Source organism: Anomaloglossus baeobatrachus, chromosome 9 (genome assembly GCF_048569485.1).
Source record: "Anomaloglossus baeobatrachus isolate aAnoBae1 chromosome 9, aAnoBae1.hap1, whole genome shotgun sequence".
NCBI classification, from domain to species: Eukaryota; Metazoa; Chordata; class Amphibia; order Anura; family Aromobatidae; genus Anomaloglossus; species Anomaloglossus baeobatrachus.
In genome coordinates, this window is record NC_134361.1 from 205,299,794 (window position 1) to 205,322,598 (window position 22,805).

Below are 22,805 nucleotides of genomic sequence, written 5' to 3' on the forward strand. Positions count from 1 at the left end.
GTGTGTATAATCACAATAATTTTTACAAAGAAAGTATCTCTATTTTCAGTTGCATCTTATGCCCCGTAAAACTGGATTTGGACATTTGCGCTGATGGGGCTATTGGGGGCACATTGGGCCCTGTATGAGGTGGGCACCAAGATATAGTTGACTTTCTTGGCGTATTTTTCCATCCACTATCTGGTGCAATCTCTACTTCTGTGCCCCTTCTAGCTGTGCCCCTTCTAGCTATGCTCCTGCTCTTGATAAAGAACAATCATGATCTCGTCTGTCTCCTCCGCCTAGACTCTGCTTTTAGAGCCTTTAGGCAGGGAAATTTTAATTGACCCCTCTAAGGTCAGGGTAAGGTTGCCTAGGTCGCGCAGGTTACAGTGATATTGATTTGGCTTCACGCTTGGTGACTGTAGATATACAGAGAATTAGGCTCCGATGTGTTATTTTTGACGCTTCTGGGGTCCATCACAATAAATTCAACCTCCCCCGTCGTTCACTTCATTAGATATCGATCGTTACCATCACTCAGAATAAAAGCGGGCGTAGGGCGGATGCAGTTAATCACAAAATATTTGCATAAAATTATAAAATGGAACGGAAATGGAAAAAATGTCTTGATACATTTCTCTGTGTACGGTCGACTTCTCCCTGGACTATACGTTACATATAGGCCCAGGTTAATAAAAAATGGGGTCCTTTGCACCAAATCTGTAGTGTACGCCAACTCCACCACTCTGTATTTATCAAATGTCGCACCAAAAGGATAAATGTGGGGCAAATTACAGCAGCGCAACCTTTAAAACATGGTAGTTCACTTCCTAAGGTGTGGAAAAAAGTGTCAAATGTTATATGTTAAAGGGTTTCTGATTGCAAAAAGTTGTCACCTGTCCACAGGATAGCTACTAATTTTTTGGCTGGGTGGCTGGATACATGTTTAGGTCGGGTGGCTGGATACATGTTTAGGTCTGGTGGCTGGATACATGTTTAGGTCTGGTGGCTGGATACATGTTTAGGTCTGGTGGCTGGATACATGTTTAGGTCTGGTGGCTGGATACATGTTTAGGTCGGGTGGCTGGATACATGTTTAGGTCTGGTGGCTGGATACATGTTTAGGTCGGGTGGCTGGATACATGTTTAGGTCAGGTGGCTGGATACATGTTTAGGTCGGGTGGCTGGATACATGTTTAGGTCGGGTGGCTGGATACGTGTTTAGGTCGGGTGGCTGGATACGTGTTTAGGTCGGGTGGCTGGATACGTGTTTAGGTCGGGTGGCTGGATACGTGTTTAGGTCGGGTGGCTGGATACATGTTTAGGTCGGGTGGCTGGATACATGTTTAGGTCGGGTGGCTGGATACATGTTTAGGTCGGGTGGCTGGATACATGTTTAGGTCGGGTGGCTGGATACGTGTTTAGGTCGGGTGGCTGGATACGTGTTTAGGTCGGGTGGCTGGATACGTGTTTAGGTCTGGTGGCTGGATACGTGTTTAGGTCGGGTGGCTGGATACGTGTTAAGGTCGGGTGGCTGGATACGTGTTTAGGTCGGGTGGCTGGATACGTGTTTAGGTCTGGTGGCTGGATACATGTTTAGGTCTGGTGGCTGGATACGTGTTTAGGTCTGGTGGCTGGATACGTGTTTAGGTCTGGCGGCTGGATACATGTTTAGGTCGGGTGGCTGGATACATGTTTAGGTCTGGTGGCTGGATACGTGTTTAGGTCGGGTGGCTGGATACATGTTTAGGTCTGGCGGCTGGATACGTGTTTAGGTCTGGCGGCTGGATACATGTTTAGGTCGGGTGGCTGGATACATGTTTAGGTCTGGTGGCTGGATACGTGTTTAGGTCAGGTGGCTGGATACATGTTTAGGTCGGGTGGCTGGATACATGTTTAGGTCGGGTGGCTGGATACATGTTTAGGTCGGGTGGCTGGATACATGTTTAGGTCGGGTGGCTGGATACATGTTTAGGTCTGGTGGCTGGATACGTGTTTAGGTCTGGTGGCTGGATACATGTTTAGGTCGGGTGGCTGGATACATGTTTAGGTCGGGTGGCTGGATACGTGTTTAGGTCGGGTGGCTGGATACATGTTTAGGTCGGGTGGCTGGATACGTGTTTAGGTCGGGTGGCTGGATACATGTTTAGGTCTGGTCACTGGATAATTTTTTGGCTGGGTGGCTGGATACATGTTTAGGTCTGGTGGCTGGATACATGTTTAGGTCTGGTGGCTGGATACATGTTTAGGTCTGGTGGCTGGATACATGTTTAGGTCGGGTGGCTGGATACATGTTTAGGTCTGGTGGCTGGATACATGTTTAGGTCTGGTGGCTGGATACATGTTTAGGTCTGGTGGCTGGATACATGTTTAGGTCGGGTGGCTGGATACATGTTTAGGTCGGGTGGCTGGATACATGTTTAGGTCGGGTGGCTGGATACATGTTTAGGTCTGGTGGCTGGATACATGTTTAGGTCTGGTGGCTGGATACATGTTTAGGTCTGGTGGCTGGATACATGTTTAGGTCGGGTGGCTGGATACATGTTTAGGTCGGGTGGCTGGATACATGTTTAGGTCGGGTGGCTGGATACATGTTTAGGTCTGGTCACTGGATAATTTTTTGGCTGGGTGGCTGGATACATGTTTAGGTCTGGTGGCTGGATACATGTTTAGGTCGGGTGGCTGGATACATGTTTAGGTCTGGTGGCTGGATACATGTTTAGGTCTGGTGGCTGGATACATGTTTAGGTCTGGTGGCTGGATACGTGTTTAGGTCAGGTGGCTGGATACATGTTTAGGTCGGGTGGCTGGATACATGTTTAGGTCGGGTGGCTGGATACATGTTTAGGTCGGGTGGCTGGATACATGTTTAGGTCGGGTGGCTGGATACATGTTTAGGTCTGGTGGCTGGATACGTGTTTAGGTCTGGTGGCTGGATACATGTTTAGGTCGGGTGGCTGGATACATGTTTAGGTCTGGTGGCTGGATACGTGTTTAGGTCGGGTGGCTGGATACATGTTTAGGTCTGGTCACTGGATAATTTTTTGGCTGGGTGGCTGGATACATGTTTAGGTCTGGTGGCTGGATACATGTTTAGGTCTGGTGGCTGGATACGTGTTTAGGTCTGGTGGCTGGATACATGTTTAGGTCTGGTGGCTGGATACGTGTTTAGGTCTGGTGGCTGGATACATGTTTAGGTCGGGTGGCTGGATACATGTTTAGGTCTGGTGGCTGGATACGTGTTTAGGTCGGGTGGCTGGATACATGTTTAGGTCTGGTCACTGGATAATTTTTTGGCTGGGTGGCTGGATACATGTTTAGGTCTGGTGGCTGGATACATGTTTAGGTCTGGTGGCTGGATACATGTTTAGGTCTGGTGGCTGGATACATGTTTAGGTCGGGTGGCTGGATACATGTTTAGGTCTGGTGGCTGGATACATGTTTAGGTCTGGTGGCTGGATACATGTTTAGGTCTGGTGGCTGGATACATGTTTAGGTCTGGTGGCTGGATACATGTTTAGGTCTGGTGGCTGGATACATGTTTAGGTCGGGTGGCTGGATACATGTTTAGGTCGGGTGGCTGGATACATGTTTAGGTCTGGTGGCTGGATACATGTTTAGGTCTGGTGGCTGGATACATGTTTAGGTCTGGTGGCTGGATACATGTTTAGGTCGGGTGGCTGGATACATGTTTAGGTCGGGTGGCTGGATACATGTTTAGGTCGGGTGGCTGGATACATGTTTAGGTCTGGTCACTGGATAATTTTTTGGCTGGGTGGCTGGATACATGTTTAGGTCTGGTGGCTGGATACATGTTTAGGTCTGGTGGCTGGATACATGTTTAGGTCGGGTGGCTGAATACATGTTTAGGTCTGGTGGCTGGATACATGTTTAGGTCTGGTGGCTGGATACATGTTTAGGTCTGGTGGCTGGATACATGTTTAGGTCTGGTGGCTGGATACATGTTTAGGTCGGGTGGCTGGATACATGTTTAGGGCTGGTGGCTGGATACGTGTTTAGGTCTGGTGGCTGGATACATGTTTAGGTCTGGTGGCTGGATACATGTTTAGGTCTGGTGGCTGGATACGTGTTTGGGTCGGGTGGCTGGATACATGTTTAGGTCGGGTGGCTGGATACATGTTTAGGTCTGGTGGCTGGATACATGTTTGGGTCGGGTGGCTGGATACGTGTGTCACAAACCACCGGGGGGGTCACTCAGAAATCCCCCGCGCTGGCTACCAGTACGTCACAATCGGGGGGTAACAAGTGGGGGTCACCCCTCCTTTATACCTCCCGACCGACAGACAGAGCACGTGACGCGCTCTCTAGCGCCCCTCTTATAGTCAGGCCAATTATGGAATTGCCCGACCATAAGCAAGGAGGCCGCTATACTACTTATGCCGATTATTGAAGGGTCCCCGGTGAGAGTAAGGTATATATTCCCCCGACCTCCGCGGGCGGAATATATAAAATCTCCCCGAATCTCACTGGCCTCCCCACAATAATCCTTGGCACAATTCGCTGCCACCAACCGATTTACGGTAACTATTAGCCGAACACACAGACGTGGGATTCAAGATCGAGATAACAGAACAGCCCAAGATTAATTATATAATTTAATCAGCCTAAAGCACACTAGAAACTACAATATATACAATAGGGAATCTACAGAATATACATATGTCAGAGTACAGTTACAATCAAAGCATGGGTTACAAACAGGCATACACAGTTCCAGCAGTTACCTTGTTGCGTCTGGCCACAGGGGGGCGCTGTAGACCAGGTTTCCAGGAACTCCCTCACAGGTCTTTCCCAACCAGGCCCCCGAGCAGAAGAACACTGGAAAATGGCCGAAGTAGGGTTATCAACCTGGGCAATCCAGGTCCCCTCCTACCTTAGTGACCTCACAGGGAAGCACTGCTCCACCCCTGGCTGGAGTTATGGACAAAATCCACAACATGGAATATGGCCATAACTTTGCCTGGGAGCGTCGTAGGCGGACGCCAATGCTCTCATTGTGACAGTTATGAATTTAGCTACAGAACGAGGGGACTCATGACCTGTCTGCCAGTTCCCCATTGGCTGATATCACGCCTGGGGCATTTCCCAATGTCCTGCTCCCATAAAAAGGGTGTGCCGGCATCGTCCGCATGCTGAGACACCATTTTTATGGTTGCCATATTTATCGGAAATATGGCTTGCGAGATATGAACCATTTTTTACTGGAGTCGTTCTGTCTGGCTATTTCCATAGCCTTGCTAATGAGATACAACTCTTGTTACAGGGTGACGGCAGGGAGTCATCCTGTGTCCATTGTTCCCACACCACCTCATTTCCATATCACAGGACATGGCCATGGAGTTTGTTGCTAAACCAGTTGTGTGAAGGAAAGGGGGGTGACACCAGGAGAGGGCTTCCTGACATACTTGAATATCATGATTTATCGTCATATCTCCGGATTTACCTCACACCTCCCCCCTTTTGAGGGCGCTAGGGGGCAGCACACTCCGGTGTTCCCCCGTGCGCCCGTCCGCGACCTCTCCTTGTCGGGACAGCCCGTCTGCGTTACCGTGGTCACGGCCCCCTTTTGTGGCGAATGGTGAAGTTGTATTGCTGGAGCGCAAGGCTCCATCGCAACAATCGCCCATTCGTCCCAGAGACGGTGTGCAACCAGCTGAGGGGATTGTGGTCCGTCTCCACGATGAAGTGGCGCCCGTATAGATAGGGTTGCAGACGCTGCAGGGCCCACACTATGGCCAGGCACTCCTTCTCCATCGTGGAATAGGCAACTTCCCTTGGTAACAGCTTCCTGCTCAGGTACAAGACTGGGTGCTCTTGGCTCGCAGAGTCCACCTGGCTGAGCACCGCACCGAGGCCGAAGTCACTGGCGTCGGTCTGTACTACAAACGGCCGCGTGAAGTCGGCTGCCTGTAGCACGGGCGGGCTGGACAGGGCGTCCTTTAGGGCCCGGAAGGCTGTCTCGCAGTCCATTGTCCAATCGACTGCAGAGGGCAGCTTCTTCTTGGTGAGGTCCGTCAAGGGCTTTGCCAGGCTACTATAGCATGGAACAAACCTCCTATAGTACCCAGCGGTCCCCAAGAAGGACATCACCTGCTTCTTGGTCCTGGGGGTGGGCCAGGATGCGATGGCTTCCACTTTCTCAGGCTCGGGCTTCAGTGTTCTCCCACCTACCCGGTGACCGAGGTACTGGACCTCGCTCATGGCCAGCTGACACTTTCCCGGCTTGATGGTCAAACCTGCCCGGTGGACCCGCCTGAGCACCTGTGCTAGATGCTCTAGGTGATCTTCCCAGGTGGGACTGAAGACGGCAATGTCATCCAGGTACGCGGCCGCGTACCCTTCAAGTCCCTTGAGCAGGGTGTTGACCATCCGCTGGAAAGTGGCAGGGGCATTCCTCATCCCGAATGGCATCACCGTGGACTCGTACAGTCCAAATGGGGTAATAAAGGCAGAGCGTTCCCTGGCCTTGCGAGTCAGGGGGATCTGCCAATATCCCCGGCTCAGATCCATGATGGTCAGGTACTGAGCCCCGGCCAACTGATCGAGTAGGTCATCGATGCGTGGCATTGGGTACGCATCGGCGACCGTGACCGCATTGAGCCCCCTGTAGTCCACGCAGAACCGAGTGGTTCGGTCCTTCTTAGGGACGAGGACTACAGGCGAGGCCCAAGCGCTGTTGGATGCCTGGATCACCCCCAGCTTCAGCATCTCGTCAATCTCCTGGCGCATGTGTTGCTGCACCTCCAGGGAGACCCGATATGCTGAACGCCGGATCGGGGGATGATCCCCAGTGTCCACGTGATGGACAGCCAAGTCAGTCCTTCCGGGCTGGTTGGTAAACAACCCCCGGAAGGGGTGTAGGGTGGCCCACAGCTGGGACCGTTGGTCCTCCAAGAGCTGGTGGCCAACCTCCACATCCTCAATGGATCCGCCTGCCCTAACCTGGGCTAGCATATCCAAGAGGGTTTCCGCTTCTCCCTCCTCGGGCAGGTTGCACACGGGGAGCGCACATGCCTCCCGCTCATGATGTGCCTTCATCATGTTCACATGGAAGGGCTTCCGCCTTCCACGGGCAGGGTCCAGGGTGACCAGGTACGTTACAGGGTTGAGCTGCTGGTACACGAGGTATGGGCCTTCCCAGGCTGCCTGAAGCTTGTCCTGTGGTACGGGGACCAGTACCCACACCTTTTGACCCACTTGGTAGGTCCTCTCACAAGCGTTCTGGTCGTACCAACGCTTCTGATCGGCCTGGGCTTGAGCCATATTGTCGTGTACCAGTTGCGTCAAGGCCTGCATTTTGTCCCGGAAGCGCATGACATACTCGATAACCGACACTCCAGGGGTGGCCAAATCCCCTTCCCAAGCCTCTTTCACCAGAGCCAGGGGGCCCCGCACACGTCGCCCGTACAGGAGCTCAAACGGTGAGAATCCTGTTGAGGCCTGTGGAACCTCCCGGTAAGCAAATAACAGGTGGGGGAGATACCGCTCCCAGTCACGCCCATGGGAGTCGACCAACATCTTAAGCATCTGCTTTAAGGTGCCATTGAACCGCTCGCACAGGCCATTAGTCTGTGGATGGTACGGGCTGGCCACCAGATGTCGCACCTGGACTTGCTTACAGAGGGCCTCCATCAGCTGGGACATGAATTGGGTCCCCCGGTCAGTGAGCATTTCCTGGGGAAAACCCACTCGGGAGAAAATCTCCAGCAATGCGGTGGCCACCTTGTCAGCCCGAATGGACGACAAGGCCACTGCTTCTGGGTACCGGGTGGCATAGTCCACTACCGTCAGTAGGAAGCGTTTCCCGGAGCTGCTGGGGATGGCCAGCGGGCCGACCAGATCCACAGCCACCCTCCTGAAAGGCTCATCGATGATTGGCAGAGATACTAGTGGGGCTTTGGGGCGTGGCCCCGCCTTCCCCACTCTCTGACAGGTTTCACACGAACGGCAGTAGGCAGCCACATCGGCCCCCATTTTTGGCCAGTAGAAATGCTGGTTTAACCTGGCCTTGGTCTTAGCGATCCCTAGGTGTCCGGCCATCGGAATCTCATGTGCGATCCGCAACAACTCCGTCCGGAACGGATAGGGTACCACCAACTGTCGGTCCCTGGGCCACGCCTCCGGTGAACCCTGCTGGACCGTGGCCCGGTACAGCCGTCCTTGGTCCCAGACCACTCGCTCCGGGCCCGAGTCCGAGGGAGGCTGGGCCGCCTGCTCCTTAAGAGCTTTCAGGCTGTCGTCAGCTTCTAACGCTGCCTGAAACCCCTGACTAGATGTGGCCAGAATCGACGAGACTGTCACATCTTCGGTCAGTACCCCGGGACCTGTGTCCTGGCCTCCACCTGACTCGGCTGCCACTTGGTCAGAAGGGGAAGAGCTATCGGACCTCCGGGAGGCCCCTTGGCTTCCAGCACTCCCACTGCGGGTGACAGCGGCCACAGCCGCTGCGACCGTGGGTCGTGCCTGCTCCTCCTCCGTTCCTGACCAAGTCGCCGGTTCAGGCAGACCTACCTGGCTTCCTGACACCCCGGTTGTGGGGGAACCATGCACCGAGATCTTACCTGGGAGCACTTCCGCTCCTGGACCGGCCCCAATCTCACCTGCCTGTTCCCCTCCTGCAGCAACAGAACCCCGCTGTGAAATCTCTGGGGACCCCACATTTGCTGTGGTAGCCCCCACCCCACACACTGGTCCTCCCCCTGCAGCACCCTGCTCTCTGCTTATCCCTGCAGAGGGCAACAGATCCCAGCTCACAGGCTGGTTACTTGTAGAGGCATTGTCACACCTTTCTCTGACCCCCTCCCCTCCTGTCACAGCTGCAGCTGCGTGTGTGTCTATGGTGTCTGTGCAAGCAGAAATATCAGAGTTCACTCCCTCCTCCCTTACATCATTCATAGATAACACATTAACATTGTCAGGAGTCATGTCAGTACTGGCTGAAGGTTCAGCCCTTGGGGGGGGCCCAAACTGGGAGGTTATCTGCCCCAAATCTGTCCCAAGTAGCACGTTTGCAGGGATCCGATCAGTTACCCCCACCTCCCTCACCCCTCGCCCTGCGCCCCAGTCCACATAAATGTCAGCAACAGGCAGCGCCGGGTCAGTGCCTCCAATCCCGGAGACAGCGAGGGTTTTTCCAGGGATCAAGTCTTGGGGGGACACCATCTCAGGCCGCACCAGAGTCACCTCCGAGGCGCTGTCTCGCAGTCCTATGGTCACAGACCGGCCGACGGTGACAGGTTGGAAGCTGTCCAGGGACCTACCACCACCCCCACCCACACAATACACCTTGGGCGGCCCTTGGGACGGGGACGGAGCCGGGGCCTTGGGACGCTGAGGGCACATGGCCTTGAAGTGTCCAGGTAGGTTGCACTGGTGGCACCGTCTTGGTTCTGCCACGGGCCTGGAGAGGGGAGTTGAGGGGGACACCCCCTGCAGTCTAGGGGCAGGTGGGGCAGTCGCAGAATTCATCTTACCCCCTCTCCAGGTGCTGCTGGTGGCCGCTCTCCTGGCCTCAGGGGCCCGGTTGTTGGTGTAGTCATCGGCAAGGGCAGCTGTAGCCGTGGACCCCTTTGGCTTCTGGTCTCGGATGAACTGGCGGAGATCCTCAGGGCAGTTCCACAAGAGTTGCTCCGTGATGAACAAGTCCAGGATCTCCGGTCCGGTGGAAAGCTGCAGGCCTTGGGTCCAGTGGTCGGCAGCTCGGGCAAGTGCCCGCCGGTGGTCAGCCCAGGAGTCCTTTGGTCCCTTCTGTAGGCTCCGGAACTTCTTGCGGTAGGACTCTGGAGTGAGGTTGTACTGTTGGATCAGGGCCCGCTTGATGGTGTCGTAGCCCTGATCTGCCTCAGCAGGCAAGTCCCCAAGGATATCCAGGGCCTTACCCCTTAAACGGGGGGTCAGGTATTTGGCCCACTGGTCCTTGTCCAGATGGTGCTGCAAGCAAGTCCGTTCAAAAGCAGTCAAGAAAGAGTCCAAGTCTCCATCCTTCTCCAGCACTGGGAAGTCCTCAACACGGACCTTTGGAAGTTTGGTGTCTCGAAGGTCACATGTGGCTGATGAGGGCCGGAGCTGAGCTAGCTGCAGCTGGTAGTCACGGTCTGCCTGTCGCTCTCGCTCTTCACGCGCTGCCTGCCGCTCTCGCTCCGCAGCCTCACGCTCTGCGTGCCGCTCCGCAGCCTCAGCGTCACGCGCTGCCTGCCGCTCTGCCCTGCGCTCTGCCAGGAGTTCCTTGTAGCCCTTCTGGTCTCCAGCCTGGAGAAGGGCCATAGCCATTTGAAGAAGGCTATCCGAGCCTCCCAGGCTCGGTGGAATGGCACGTGGTGATCTGCGGCACGCTGCAGAGCTAGGCGATTCACTGTCCCTTTCAGAGCGGAGGGCTGGCATCTGGCTCGTTGAGGAACCTTGGGTGAGCTCCTCCTCATCTTGTCCATAATTGCCAGGTTGTGCAATGTCCTCGGCAGAACGGTTTTCTGGCGTCGAGCTCCTGGAGGACTCGTGGGCAACCTCCTCATTGCTGTCCACAGCACCGTCCTCCCTCTCTTCGGCTCCTGCCTTAGCATTGGCCAGTTGCATAGCTCTGCTCCTGGTGCCATCAGCCATTCTTGCAGACTTTTGGTCACTGACACAGAACTGACACCTGATGCCTCCACACACCTTACAGTATCTGCACTCTGACACTCTAGTGTTGAGCTAGTCTGAAGACCCCAGCAGCCACAGCTGCTGCAGGCAGTCTTTAGTGTCTGGGAGTATGGGTCTCACACTCACACACACTATTATCTCGATCCCACCGCTATGCCACCAATATGTCACAAACCACCGGGGGGGTCACTCAGAAATCCCCCGCGCTGGCTACCAGTACGTCACAATCGGGGGGTAACAAGTGGGGGTCACCCCTCCTTTATACCTCCCGACCGACAGACAGAGCACGTGACGCGCTCTCTAGCGCCCCTCTTATAGTCAGGCCAATTATGGAATTGCCCGACCATAAGCAAGGAGGCCGCTATACTACTTATGCCGATTATTGAAGGGTCCCCGGTGAGAGTAAGGTATATATTCCCCCGACCTCCGCGGGCGGAATATATAAAATCTCCCCGAATCTCACTGGCCTCCCCACAATAATCCTTGGCACAATTCGCTGCCACCAACCGATTTACGGTAACTATTAGCCGAACACACAGACGTGGGATTCAAGATCGAGATAACAGAACAGCCCAAGATTAATTATATAATTTAATCAGCCTAAAGCACACTAGAAACTACAATATATACAATAGGAGATCTACAGAATATACATATGTCAGAGTACAGTTACAATCAAAGCATGGGTTACAAACAGGCATACACAGTTCCAGCAGTTACCTTGTTGCGTCTGGCCACAGGGGGGCGCTGTAGACCAGGTTTCCAGGAACTCCCTCACAGGTCTTTCCCAACCAGGCCCCCGAGCAGAAGAACACTGGAAAATGGCCGAAGTAGGGTTATCAACCTGGGCAATCCAGGTCCCCTCCTACCTTAGTGACCTCACAGGGAAGCACTGCTCCACCCCTGGCTGGAGTTATGGACAAAATCCACAACATGGAATATGGCCATAACTTTGCCTGGGAGCGTCGTAGCCGGACGCCAATGCTCTCATTGTGACAGTTATGAATTTAGCTACAGAACGAGGGGACTCATGACCTGTCTGCCAGTTCCCCATTGGCTGATATCACGCCTGGGGCATTTCCCAATGTCCTGCTCCCATAAAAAGGGTGTGCCGGCATCGTCCGCATGCTGAGACACCATTTTTATGGTTGCCATATTTATCGGAAATATGGCTTGCGAGATATGAACCATTTTTTACTGGAGTCGTTCTGTCTGGCTATTTCCATAGCCTTGCTAATGAGATACAACTCTTGTTACAGGGTGACGGCAGGGAGTCATCCTGTGTCCATTGTTCCCACACCACCTCATTTCCATATCACAGGACATGGCCATGGAGTTTGTTGCTAAACCAGTTGTGTGAAGGAAAGGGGGGTGACACCAGGAGAGGGCTTCCTGACATACTTGAATATCATGATTTATCGTCATATCTCCGGATTTACCTCACAACGTGTTTAGGTCGGGTGGCTGGATACATGTTTAGGTCTGGTGGCTGGATACGTGTTTAGGTCGGGTGGCTGGATACATGTTTAGGTCTGGCGGCTGGATACGTGTTTAGGTCGGGTGGCTGGATACGTGTTTAGGTCGGGTGGCTGGATACATGTTTAGGTCTGGTGGCTGGATACATGTTTAGGTCGGGCGGCTGGATACATGTTTAGGTCGGGCGGCTGGATACATGTTTAGGTCGGGTGGCTGGATACATGTTTGGGTCGGGTGGCTGGATACGTGTTTAGGTCTGGTGGCTGGATACATGTTTAGGTCTGGTGGCTGGATACGTGTTTAGGTCGGGTGGCTGCATACGCGTTTGGGTCGGGCGGCTGGATACATGTTTGGGTCGGGTGGCTGGATACATGTTTGGGTCGGGTGGCTGGATACGTGTTTGGGTCGGGTGGCTGGATACGTGTTTGGGTCTGGTGGCTGGATACGCGTTTGGGTCTGGTGGCTGGATACGCGTTTGGGTCTGGTGGCTGGATACGCGTTTGGGTCTGGTGGCTGGATACGCGTTTGGGTCGGGCGGCTGGATACGCGTTTGGGTCGGGCGGCTGGATACGCGTTTGGGTCGGGTGGCTGGATACGCGTTTGGGTCGGGCGGCTGGATACGCGTTTGGGTCGGGCGGCTGGAGACCTTTTTTGGGTCGGGTGGCTGGACAATTTTTATATCTGAGGGGGTTGTTTTGTGGTCTACAGTGACCCTCGGGCAGCTTTTTGATGGGCACCAGGAGCCACCAGAGTTCCACTTTAATATCCTTACATATTCAGAAATGATCCGCACGTCCTGACTCCTCCATAAATTTGATAATGTGCAGATGTCAGGGACAAAATCGCCTACATTTTTCATTTGTATTGTGCCAGTCAGGATGTGACACATTTTCTGAACCAGATTGTATCTGACTGTTGTGCACTGCACAGAAAAAAGGAAATGTCATGGATTGATAGCGGCTATCCGATCACCATCTGTTCAGATCATTTTCCTATTTGTCATAGATGAGTTTCTGTCGTTTGTTGCGCAGCGTACAATTATCTCTTATCAGAAGCCGCGTTCACAGTGAGATTTGGGTGTTTTTTTTTTTGGTGGACATAGGTCGGCGGTGGACATAGGTCGGCGGGAGCAAAATGGGTGCACAATGGACCAAAGAGAAACGGTACAATTGCATTGGAACTGGCAGTGACAAATACCATCACTTTGTGCCAGGTGCCGCGTGCATCATATCAGGAAAACTAGTGCGGTTGCACCTTTTTGCAGTCGCATCATAGAGAGAGTTCACGAACTCAAGCTTTAAAGGGGTTTTACCGATTTCAGAAAAAAACTCCTGAAGTTTCTTGTAAAACAAACTGTACTTGACCGACACCAGGAGCAGCAACAGACTCCATACTGGACCTGGGGAGGGGGACTTTACGGCCACCAGGCACAGTGGTAGAGACACTGTACTGGAACTGGGAGGTGGACTTTACTGACACTGTACCGCCCCACGGGCTCGGCTGCGACTGCCGAGCCGCTCGGATCCATGCTCGTACGGTGGGTGGTGGCTCGAGCTCCTCATGGACCCGGGGGTCAAGTCGCTCTGCAAGGGGGTTGGCGTTACACGCAGGGACTTGACGGGGAGTTCCACGGCCGGGGCCGCGGTGGTTTGGGATGTAAGTTCGTGACGCCACCCACGGGTTGTGGTGAATAGATGGACACCACCGCTGCCGTTAACTAGGCCTCCCGGGGACGGTGTCGCGCAGCTTGGTGTTGACCCCTCCGTGGGTAGTGGAGTGATGGACCCGGGGGCCCGAGGGAGGTGCGGTGAGGCGTGGGAGCGGATGCCGATGTATGCTGGTGTGGTGCGCGGCCTGAAGGCACTGGTGTACTCACTATGACACAATACACTGGAGTCTCTGGTAAACCAAACGGGATGAACGGGGCTCGCAGCCGACTGCAGCTTCTCCCTGAACAGGTTGGTGGTTTCCGCCTTTCTTCTGCACCTCTTTGTGTGAATGTTTGACTCCTATGCCTAAGCATCGGTAGTCCGCTCCCCGACTTGCTGGGTGTCGGAAGAGCCCTGTTTGCCCGCAGACGCTGGCCCTTTGGGTCTCTATGCCTTGGCGGTGGCTTAACCCTGTATGGTTGGGCTGTTGTCTTCGAACGGGTCTTGTGTGGGAAAGGTCCTTAAGTCCAGTCCTCAATCAGTTGATTTGACTCTGCCCTGTCGGTTCGGGGCTTTGTACTGGGTCTGAGTACCCCTCCTGGTGCTCCGGTTTCCAATTGGTTCCCCGGTTCGGTACCGGCGGGCCACCGCCCGACCCCAGTCCCTACTGGAGGGTGGTGACAAGGGTTTCTTGGTTGGCTGCTGTCACCTACTCGGGGAGGGGGGTGTGTGTGTGTGACCACCCGGGACGACCTGACTAGTCCAGGGCGTCACAACACCAGAAGCAGTGGCAGAGACTCTGTACTCTGGACCTTGGGAGGGGAACTTTAGCGACACAAGGAACAGCAGCAGAGACTCTGTACTGAACCTGGGAAGGGGGACTTTACTGACACCAGGCGCAGCGGCAGTGACTTTATACTGGACCTGGGGAGGGGGACTTAACTGACACCAGGAGCAGCAACAGACTGTTCTGGACCTGGGGAGGGGGACTTTACGGACACCAGGCCAGAGGCAGAGACTCCGTACTGGACCTGGGGAGGGGGACTTAACTGAGACCAGGAGCAGCGGCAGAGACTCTGTACTCTGGACCTGGGGAGGGGGACTTAACTGACACAGGAGCAGCAACAGACTCCATACTGGACCTGGGGAGGGGGACTTAACTGACACTAGGCTCAGCGGCAGTGACTCTGTACTGGACCTGGGGAGGGGGAGTAAAACAGTTTTCTATTTAAAACAAGCTGCAGATGGGGCTTTTCCAAAACTGGGAAAACCTATTTAAAGGCCATGAGTATAACTATACTGAAGGAGTCAGTGGTGACTTAAACCTATTGGGTTATTATGGATTTCATGTGGTTCCAGTCTTGGTCCTATGTTGGATGTCTACTAGGCGTCACTGGGACACTCCGGGCCTCATGATCCAAACTTTTATAGCACTGGCAGCGCTTGCACCAATATGCTAATCCCAAGTACAACCCTACACTATGTTCGTGGTCACAGCGATTTTCTGGAATCTCTGACGTGGACGCTGGGATGTAGAGTTGCCCCCAAATAACCAGGCATGCCAAATGCTTAGCCTTGTATACAAATCTAGTGCCATGGCACTCAACAGACCCCTATGTGAGCGAAACACTCTACTTCTATGCCCTTGGAACTCCAAATTATTAAGATTTGTTTTACAAGCGCTTGGAGAAATCAATGCCGCACAGCCAAGCATGGTGCACTGAGTATCTGGTTTATTACATCATGTGACCAGTTTATATAGTACCTCACACAAAGAAATTACAATGCACCAAAAAGAGCCGCAGGGATGTGTGCAGAAATGTGAAGCCTCCCCGCCAATCAGTGTTGGCTTAGCCCTATGATATTGTTATAAGACAAGATGGTTTCACAACTAGAAGTGGGTCCATGTCCGTATTCTCATCGTTTTTCAATGGGGCCCAAACCGAAAGTTGCCACATGGTATGTGCTGAAGGAGAGTATGTAAAGACTTTCTGCTGTATTGCATTTAATGTTTCAGTATCGTCCCTCCTGTGTAGTAATGTCAGCATTTGAGTCACCAGCCTCCTTCACTTTCTCATAAAATTCACATTTTATATAGCAGAGTTATGTCCGGATAATACAAAGTGAATGTCCTCTGATGGCGCAGGCTCCAGCCCCGGCACTGAGCACACAGGAAACAGACGCAGCTAAGTGCTTCTAAAACCGCTCCCTATCAATCAATCAATTCCTCCATTAATCAATCAGAAGGATCTCTCTATCCCGAAAAATATGCAGCACAGTATATTAGGGTCTTATAGACCCAACCTGTGAAATATAAAGATCCGAGAGGTCCGCAGTGACCCGATCATGCTCACCCTGAGGTCTCATCGGGTCCATATTTCAACGTTACTCTTATATTCGTGGTAATTTTAGTTGGATGGGAACAGCAGCTGCCAAATTCTTATCTCTCGAGGAAACAAGGCATTTGAAAATGTAAAAATCCGACATTCCCAATCCCCAGAGAGGCCTAATACACATAAAGTCCCCCATACACTTTATATAGCTGTTGGCCAATTTGATCATTGACTAGATTGGTGTTAATGTCTTCAAGCCTGACAAAAAGGTCTTGGCGTGTCGGAGTTTACTTTTGTAACAAAGACTTGTTCAGTTAATGTGACTTAGCTGAGTGGATGCTGGGAGTGTCTTTACTTATTATGCAGCTATGTATTCTACTATTTGCTACCATTAAGGAACGCCTAATTTTATGCATGGTATCCCTATATTTCTGAAGACTATAAAAGATCTGACTCATTAAAATCATTTGGAGAGCTTTGGAAATCATATGCCTGTGTATTTTTTATTCTGACCGTCACCATAGGATGAATCCCAGAAACTTTTAATAGTAGTAAGAATTACTTCAACAGTCCGTGAATCAAACCACTGATCATTTCGACAGATGGTCGACCGATAAATGTTCGTAATCCTTCAAACTTATGGATTTTTTTTGGGGGGGGCCATAGTATTCACTATCCGAAAATGTTGATGTATTTTGAGATGGTTTTCTTCCCGCCAATAAATAACCAACCACTTTGGCTGCCCGTATTTGTTTTGTCTAGGCTGATCCGTCAGATATTCCAGTAAGAAATGATACAACTATATATTGTGTTCATCTGAAAGGGACATTTTAGTGACATGGGGAATTTTTCACTTTTTTTTTTTTTTTCTTTAATACACACATGTTTCATGAGTATTATTTACTAGAGAGAAAAAATCCTACGTAACTCCACATGTCCCAGCTAAGAATTTAGTACCTGTAATATTCGTTTTCAGGAAAGGTATTTGTGCTGTCCTGGCACTTATAGAGGGAATCAACCATAACATATTACCATATTGTGGCTGAGAGTTCAATAATCTCACTGCTTGTACAGTAAAGAATCCTATAGTCTCACTGCTTATACAATAATGAATCCATAGCCACACTGCTCATATGATAAAAAAAATCTATACTCTCACTGTACAGTAAAGAATCCATAGTCTCACTGTACAGTAAAGAATCCATAGTCTCACTGTACAGTAAAGAATCCATAGTCTCACTGTACAGTAAAGAATCCATAGTCTCACTGTACAGTAAAGAATCCATAGTCTCACTGTACAGTAAAGAATCCATAGTCTCACTGTACAGTAAAGAATCCATAGTCTCACTGTACAGTAAAGAATCCATAGTCTCACTGTACAGTAAAGAGTCAATACTCACTGTTTGTACAGTAATGAATTAGTTTTGCTGTTTGTAAAGAATCCATAATCTCGCCGTTTGTACAGTAAAGAATCCATGGTCTGTGCTTGCACAGTAAAGAATCCATAGTCTCACTGCTTGCACCATAAAGAATCCATACTCTCACTGTACAGTAAAGAATCCATAGTCTCACTGTACAGTAAAGAATCCATAGTCTCACTGTACAGTAAAGAATCCATAGTCTCACTGTACAGTAAAGAATCCATAGTCTCACTGTACAGTAAAGAATCCATAGTCTCACTGTACAGTAAAGAATCCATAGTCTCACTGTACAGTAAAGAATCCATAGTCTCACTGTACAGTAAAGAGTCAATACTCACTGTTTGTACAGTAATGAATTAGTTTTGCTGTTTGTAAAGAATCCATAATCTCGCCGTTTGTACAGTAAAGAATCCATGGTCTGTGCTTGCACAGTAAAGAATCCATAGTCTCACTGCTTGCACCATAAAGAATCCATACTCTCACTGTACAGTAAAGAATCCATAGTCTCACTGTACAGTAAAGAATCCATAGTCTCACTGTACAGTAAAGAATCCATAGTCTCACTGTACAGTAAAGAATCCATAGTCTCACTGTACAGTAAAGAATCCATAGTCTCACTGTACAGTAAAGAATCCATAGTCTCACTGTACAGTAAAGAATCCATAGTCTCACTGTACAGTAAAGAGTCAATACTCACTGTTTGTACAGTAATGAATTAGTTTTGCTGTTTGTAAAGAATCCATAATCTCGCCGTTTGTACAGTAAAGAATCCATGGTCTGTGCTTGCACAGTAAAGAATCCATAGTCTCACTGCTTGCACCATAAAGAATCCATACTCTCACTGTACAGTAAAGAATCCATAGTCTCACTGTACAGTAAAGAATCCATAGTCTCACTGTACAGTAAAGAATCCATAGTCTCACTGTACAGTAAAGAATCCATAGTCTCACTGTACAGTAAAGAATCCATAGTCTCACTGTACAGTAAAGAATCCATAGTCTCACTGTACAGTAAAGAATCCATAGTCTCACTGTACAGTAAAGAATCCATAGTCTCACTGTACAGTAAAGAATCCATAGTCTCACTGTACAGTAAAGAGTCAATACTCACTGTTTGTACAGTAATGAATTAGTTTTGCTGTTTGTAAAGAATCCATAATCTCGCCGTTTGTACAGTAAAGAATCCATGGTCTGTGCTTGCACAGTAAAGAATCCATAGTCTCACTGCTTGCACCATAAAGAATCCATAGTCTCACTGTACAGTAAAGAGTCAATACTCACTGTTCGTACAGTAATTAATTAGTCTTGCTGTTTGTAAAGAATCCATAATCTCGCTGTTTGTAAAGTAAAGAATCCATGGTCTCACTGCTTGCACAGTAAAGAATCCTATAGTCTCGCAGCTTGTCCAGTAAAGAATCCTATATTCTCGCAGCTTGTCCAGTAAAGAATCCTATAGTCTCGCAGCTTGTCCAGTAAAGAATTCATAGCCACACTGATCGTAAGTAAAGAATCCATACTCTCACTGTACAGTAAAGAATCCAGTCTCAAAGCTTGCACAGTAAAGAATCCATAATCTCACGGCTCTCACAGTAAAGAATCTGCATTTATGGAGATGGTTATACCTTCTTTCTTGCAGGCGGAGGATGCCCATTTGTCATTGTTAATCGCCCCCAAGCCTTTTTTTTTTTTTTTTTTAACTGAATAACCCAAAGTTTTAGTTAAGTGTTTTAATGGCTTATCTAGTGCGATATTTGCTGGGAATCTTTTGGGGAAATATGCAGTGCATAAACTTAAGTTTGTTTTTTACCATGTTATTTTTATTTTCAATTTTGTTTTTTGCTATTTTTTTGTGTATTTTTCTTTTCCCAAAATGATCTGGGTACAATGCTAGTATTCAATCACGAACAACATATAAAAAAAAAATCACATACCAAAATAAAATGCCTCGTATCTGTTGCTTTCCAGATTTCACATTTTTCCAGTGGTTTTTGGTGTTTTTTTTATTTTTATTTTGTTTTGTTTTTTTGTTTTTTTTTGTTTTTTTTTTATTAAAGGTAGTTCTAGTCGACTTAAACATTTCTTGAAGTATTTGTACCACTCGGCTTTTAGTATGAATCCAACATGTGATCACGTCCTGTTCTCTTCTCAGAGGCCGCTATATACTGTATACTGGACGGTCAACCTATTTTTTTTGTTTTGGGGTGGGGGGGGTCTTTATTTTTTTTTTCTAACTATAGACCTAAGGTCTACACCAGATTAATGTCAGCAGGATTGGCTGTCGGGTTATGGGGGGCCGCCCGACTTTTCCCTGATAGTGAATGCTGGGGTTGGGTGGGAAGAAGGGTCCAGCTTGTTTATTTCAGACACCAGATCTGAGCCACTGGCAGAGGGGTGTCCCGTAGAGGGTGGGGGATCTCTCTCCCGCAGAGTGGTGGTGGGGGGGGATCTCTCTCCCGCAGAGTGGTGGGGGGGGGGATCTCTCTCCCGCAGAGTGGTGGGGGGGGGGATCTCTCTCCCGCAGAGTGGTGGGTGGGGGGATCTCTCTCCCGCAGAGTGGTGGGTGGATCTCTCTCCCGCAGAGTGGTGGGTGGGTGGGGGGATCTCTCTCCCGCAGAGTGGTGGGGGGGGGATCTCTCTCCCGCAGAGTGGTGGGGGGGATCTCTCTCCCGCAGAGTGGTGGGGGGGGATCTCTCTCCCGCAGAGTGGTGGGTGGGGGGGGATCTCTCTCCCGCAGAGTGGTGGGTGGGGGGGAATCTCTCTCCCGTAGTGGTGGGGGGGGGAATCTCTCTCCCGTAGAGTGGTGGGGGGGGGGAGAATCTCTCTCCCGTAGAGTGGTGGGGGGGGGGAGAATCTCTCTCCCGTAGAGTGGTGGTGGAGGGGGGAGAATCTCTCTCCTGTAGAGTGGTGGTGGAGGGGGGAGAATCTCTCTCCCGTAGAGTGGTGGTGGGGGGGGGGGAGAATCTCTCTCCCGTAGAGTGGTGGTGGGGGGGGAGAATCTCTCTCCCGTAGAGTGGTGGTGGGGGGGAGAATCTCTCTCCCGTAGAGTGGTGGTGGAGGGGGGAGAATCTCTCTCCTGTAGAGTGGTGGTGGAGGGGGGAGAATCTCTCTCCCGTAGAGTGGTGGTGGGGGGGGAGAATCTCTCTCCCGTAGAGTGGTGGTGGGGGGGGGGAGAATCTCTCTCCCGTAGAGTGGTGGTGGGGGGGGGGAGAATCTCTCTCCCGTAGAGTGGTGGTGGGGGGGGGGGGGGAGAATCTCTCTCCCGTAGAGTGGTGGTGGGGGGGGGAGAATCTCTCCCCCGTAGAGTGGTGGGGGGGGGGAATCTCTCCCCCGTAGAGTGGTGGTGGGGGGGAATCTCTCCCCCGTAGAGTGGTGGTGGGGGGGAATCTCTCCCCCGTAGAGTGGTGGTGGGGGGGAATCTCTCTCCTGTAGAGAGCAGGGGGAGGGGTGGAATCTCTCGTACAACCCTGTATATGGGGGAAAACGAGAGAAAAATCGTTTCAGTTGTCTCTTGTGTATGGGGGGCTATAGTCGTGCCCCCCATGCTGATATGTCCCCTGACGTCTTAACCAGAATCCTCTGGATCAGTGTATTCATCTGCTCCTCTTTCGCCATCCCTCGGGTTCCCTATGGGGCACATGTTATTGCTTTTGCTCCACCAGTATCTATTTTTAGATAGATTGAGAAAATTGGGTAAATTTAGGAACATTTCTTGCCGGTTGTACAAAAAGTGAAGCGATACTTCTCCATTATGGTCACAGTTTTTTTTACAAACGTTGTACGTCTCCAACCTTTATACTGTATTACTAATGTGTATATATACTTTTTTTTTTTTTTTTTTGCAGAACTCCTTAAATTGAATGTGTTTGGTAGCCTGAGCAGCCTGCCCCGGGCTTTCCGCAGGAAAGATTCTCAAAGTTCGGAGGCTTGTAGCAATGTTAGCGTGGACAATTTCTTCGAGACGACACAAGATGATCTCACCTCCATACCAAGGAGCCCGTCCTATGCCAGGTCAAGCGACATGTACACTCACATGGGAACCTTGCCGAGAATCAGCAAAAAACTCTCAAAATCCAAGAAAGACAAAAACAAGGGGCGTCCAGCCACCATGGCCACTCACTCCACAAATGACCTGTTGGACGAAGACGTCAATGATATTATAGTGGTTCCTTCTCTAAAGACTCAAAGAAGGACTGGAGAAAGTCCTACACAAGATTGTGAGAAGGAACAGAAGGAAGATATAAAGGATGACTCTGCTGAACATCCAGAGATCTTGGAAGGGACACCCAATGTCCTTAAGAAAATGGAAGATCAAAATGTAGCCGAGGAGAAGAGCAAAGACGGCAGTGACGAAAGGTAGGAACATCAGTCTCTACGGTAAAGTGTATCAAATAGTGTTCCATTGTCAAAAATGAAAGGGGTTGTCTTGGACTAACACATTGATGGCTTGTCGCCAGGACAGGTCATCAATAGAAGATTGGTGGCTCTTCCCCACCGATCAGCTCTTATCTACTCAGTGGCTGGATGTGCCATAAATATATAGGATGTCGCAGGACGTTGGTCGTGGGCGAGGGATTGGCTCTGCTCTGGACACTCCGGCACGCTATTTGAAGGACATGGTTCTGGTTGGGTTGATGGACTTGTGTAGTGTGGGCTTTTCTCCCAAGCTGCCGCTGATATCGGCTGGCCAGTACTAAATGACTCGTTTTCCCTTCACCCATGACAGCACCCATATAATCACGTGGTGCTGATATGGGTTCTGGAAAAACCGGCTACCGGTAAGTAATCCTTGTTTTCCCTTCACCCATGACAGCACCACGTGATTGTATGGGTGCTGTCATGGGTTCTGGAAAAACCAGCTACCGGTAAGTAACCTTGGTGTTTTCCCTTCACCCATGACAGCACCACGTGATTATATGGGTGCTGTCATGGGTTCTGGAAAAAACGGCTACCGGTAAGTAACCTTGGTGTTTTCCCTTCACCCATGACAGCACCACGTGATTGTATGGGTGCTGTCATGGGTTCGGGAAAAACCAGCTACCGGTAAGTAATCTTGCTGTTTCTACAAGACCTCCAGTTCCTTTCAAGCAGTACTTTACTGAATGGTTCATCTTACACGTTATACACCAGATAGCGGGCACATATCTTCCAGCACAATTCAATTGTACAAGGCTTATTCGGATACTTTTTCAGTTCCCGCTGGATTTTCTGATCTTACTGGTCCTGTGAGTCCCAGCACAACCCAACCTAACACTACAGTCCAATTTTTTACTATTCCCTTCCTGCAGCTCC

At 50.6% G+C, this 22,805-nt stretch overlaps 1 protein-coding gene across 1 annotated transcript in view; it reads left to right on the forward strand.

Moving 5' to 3' along the window:
* SH2D3C (SH2 domain containing 3C) overlaps positions 1 to 22,805 on the forward strand; it is a 93,103-nt gene that overhangs the window by 24,532 nt on the left and 45,766 nt on the right. The window contains exon 3 of the mRNA XM_075324306.1: positions 21,359 to 21,869. Within this exon, the coding sequence (XP_075180421.1) occupies positions 21,359 to 21,869 (511 nt within the window). The remainder of the gene's footprint in view (positions 1 to 21,358; positions 21,870 to 22,805) is intronic.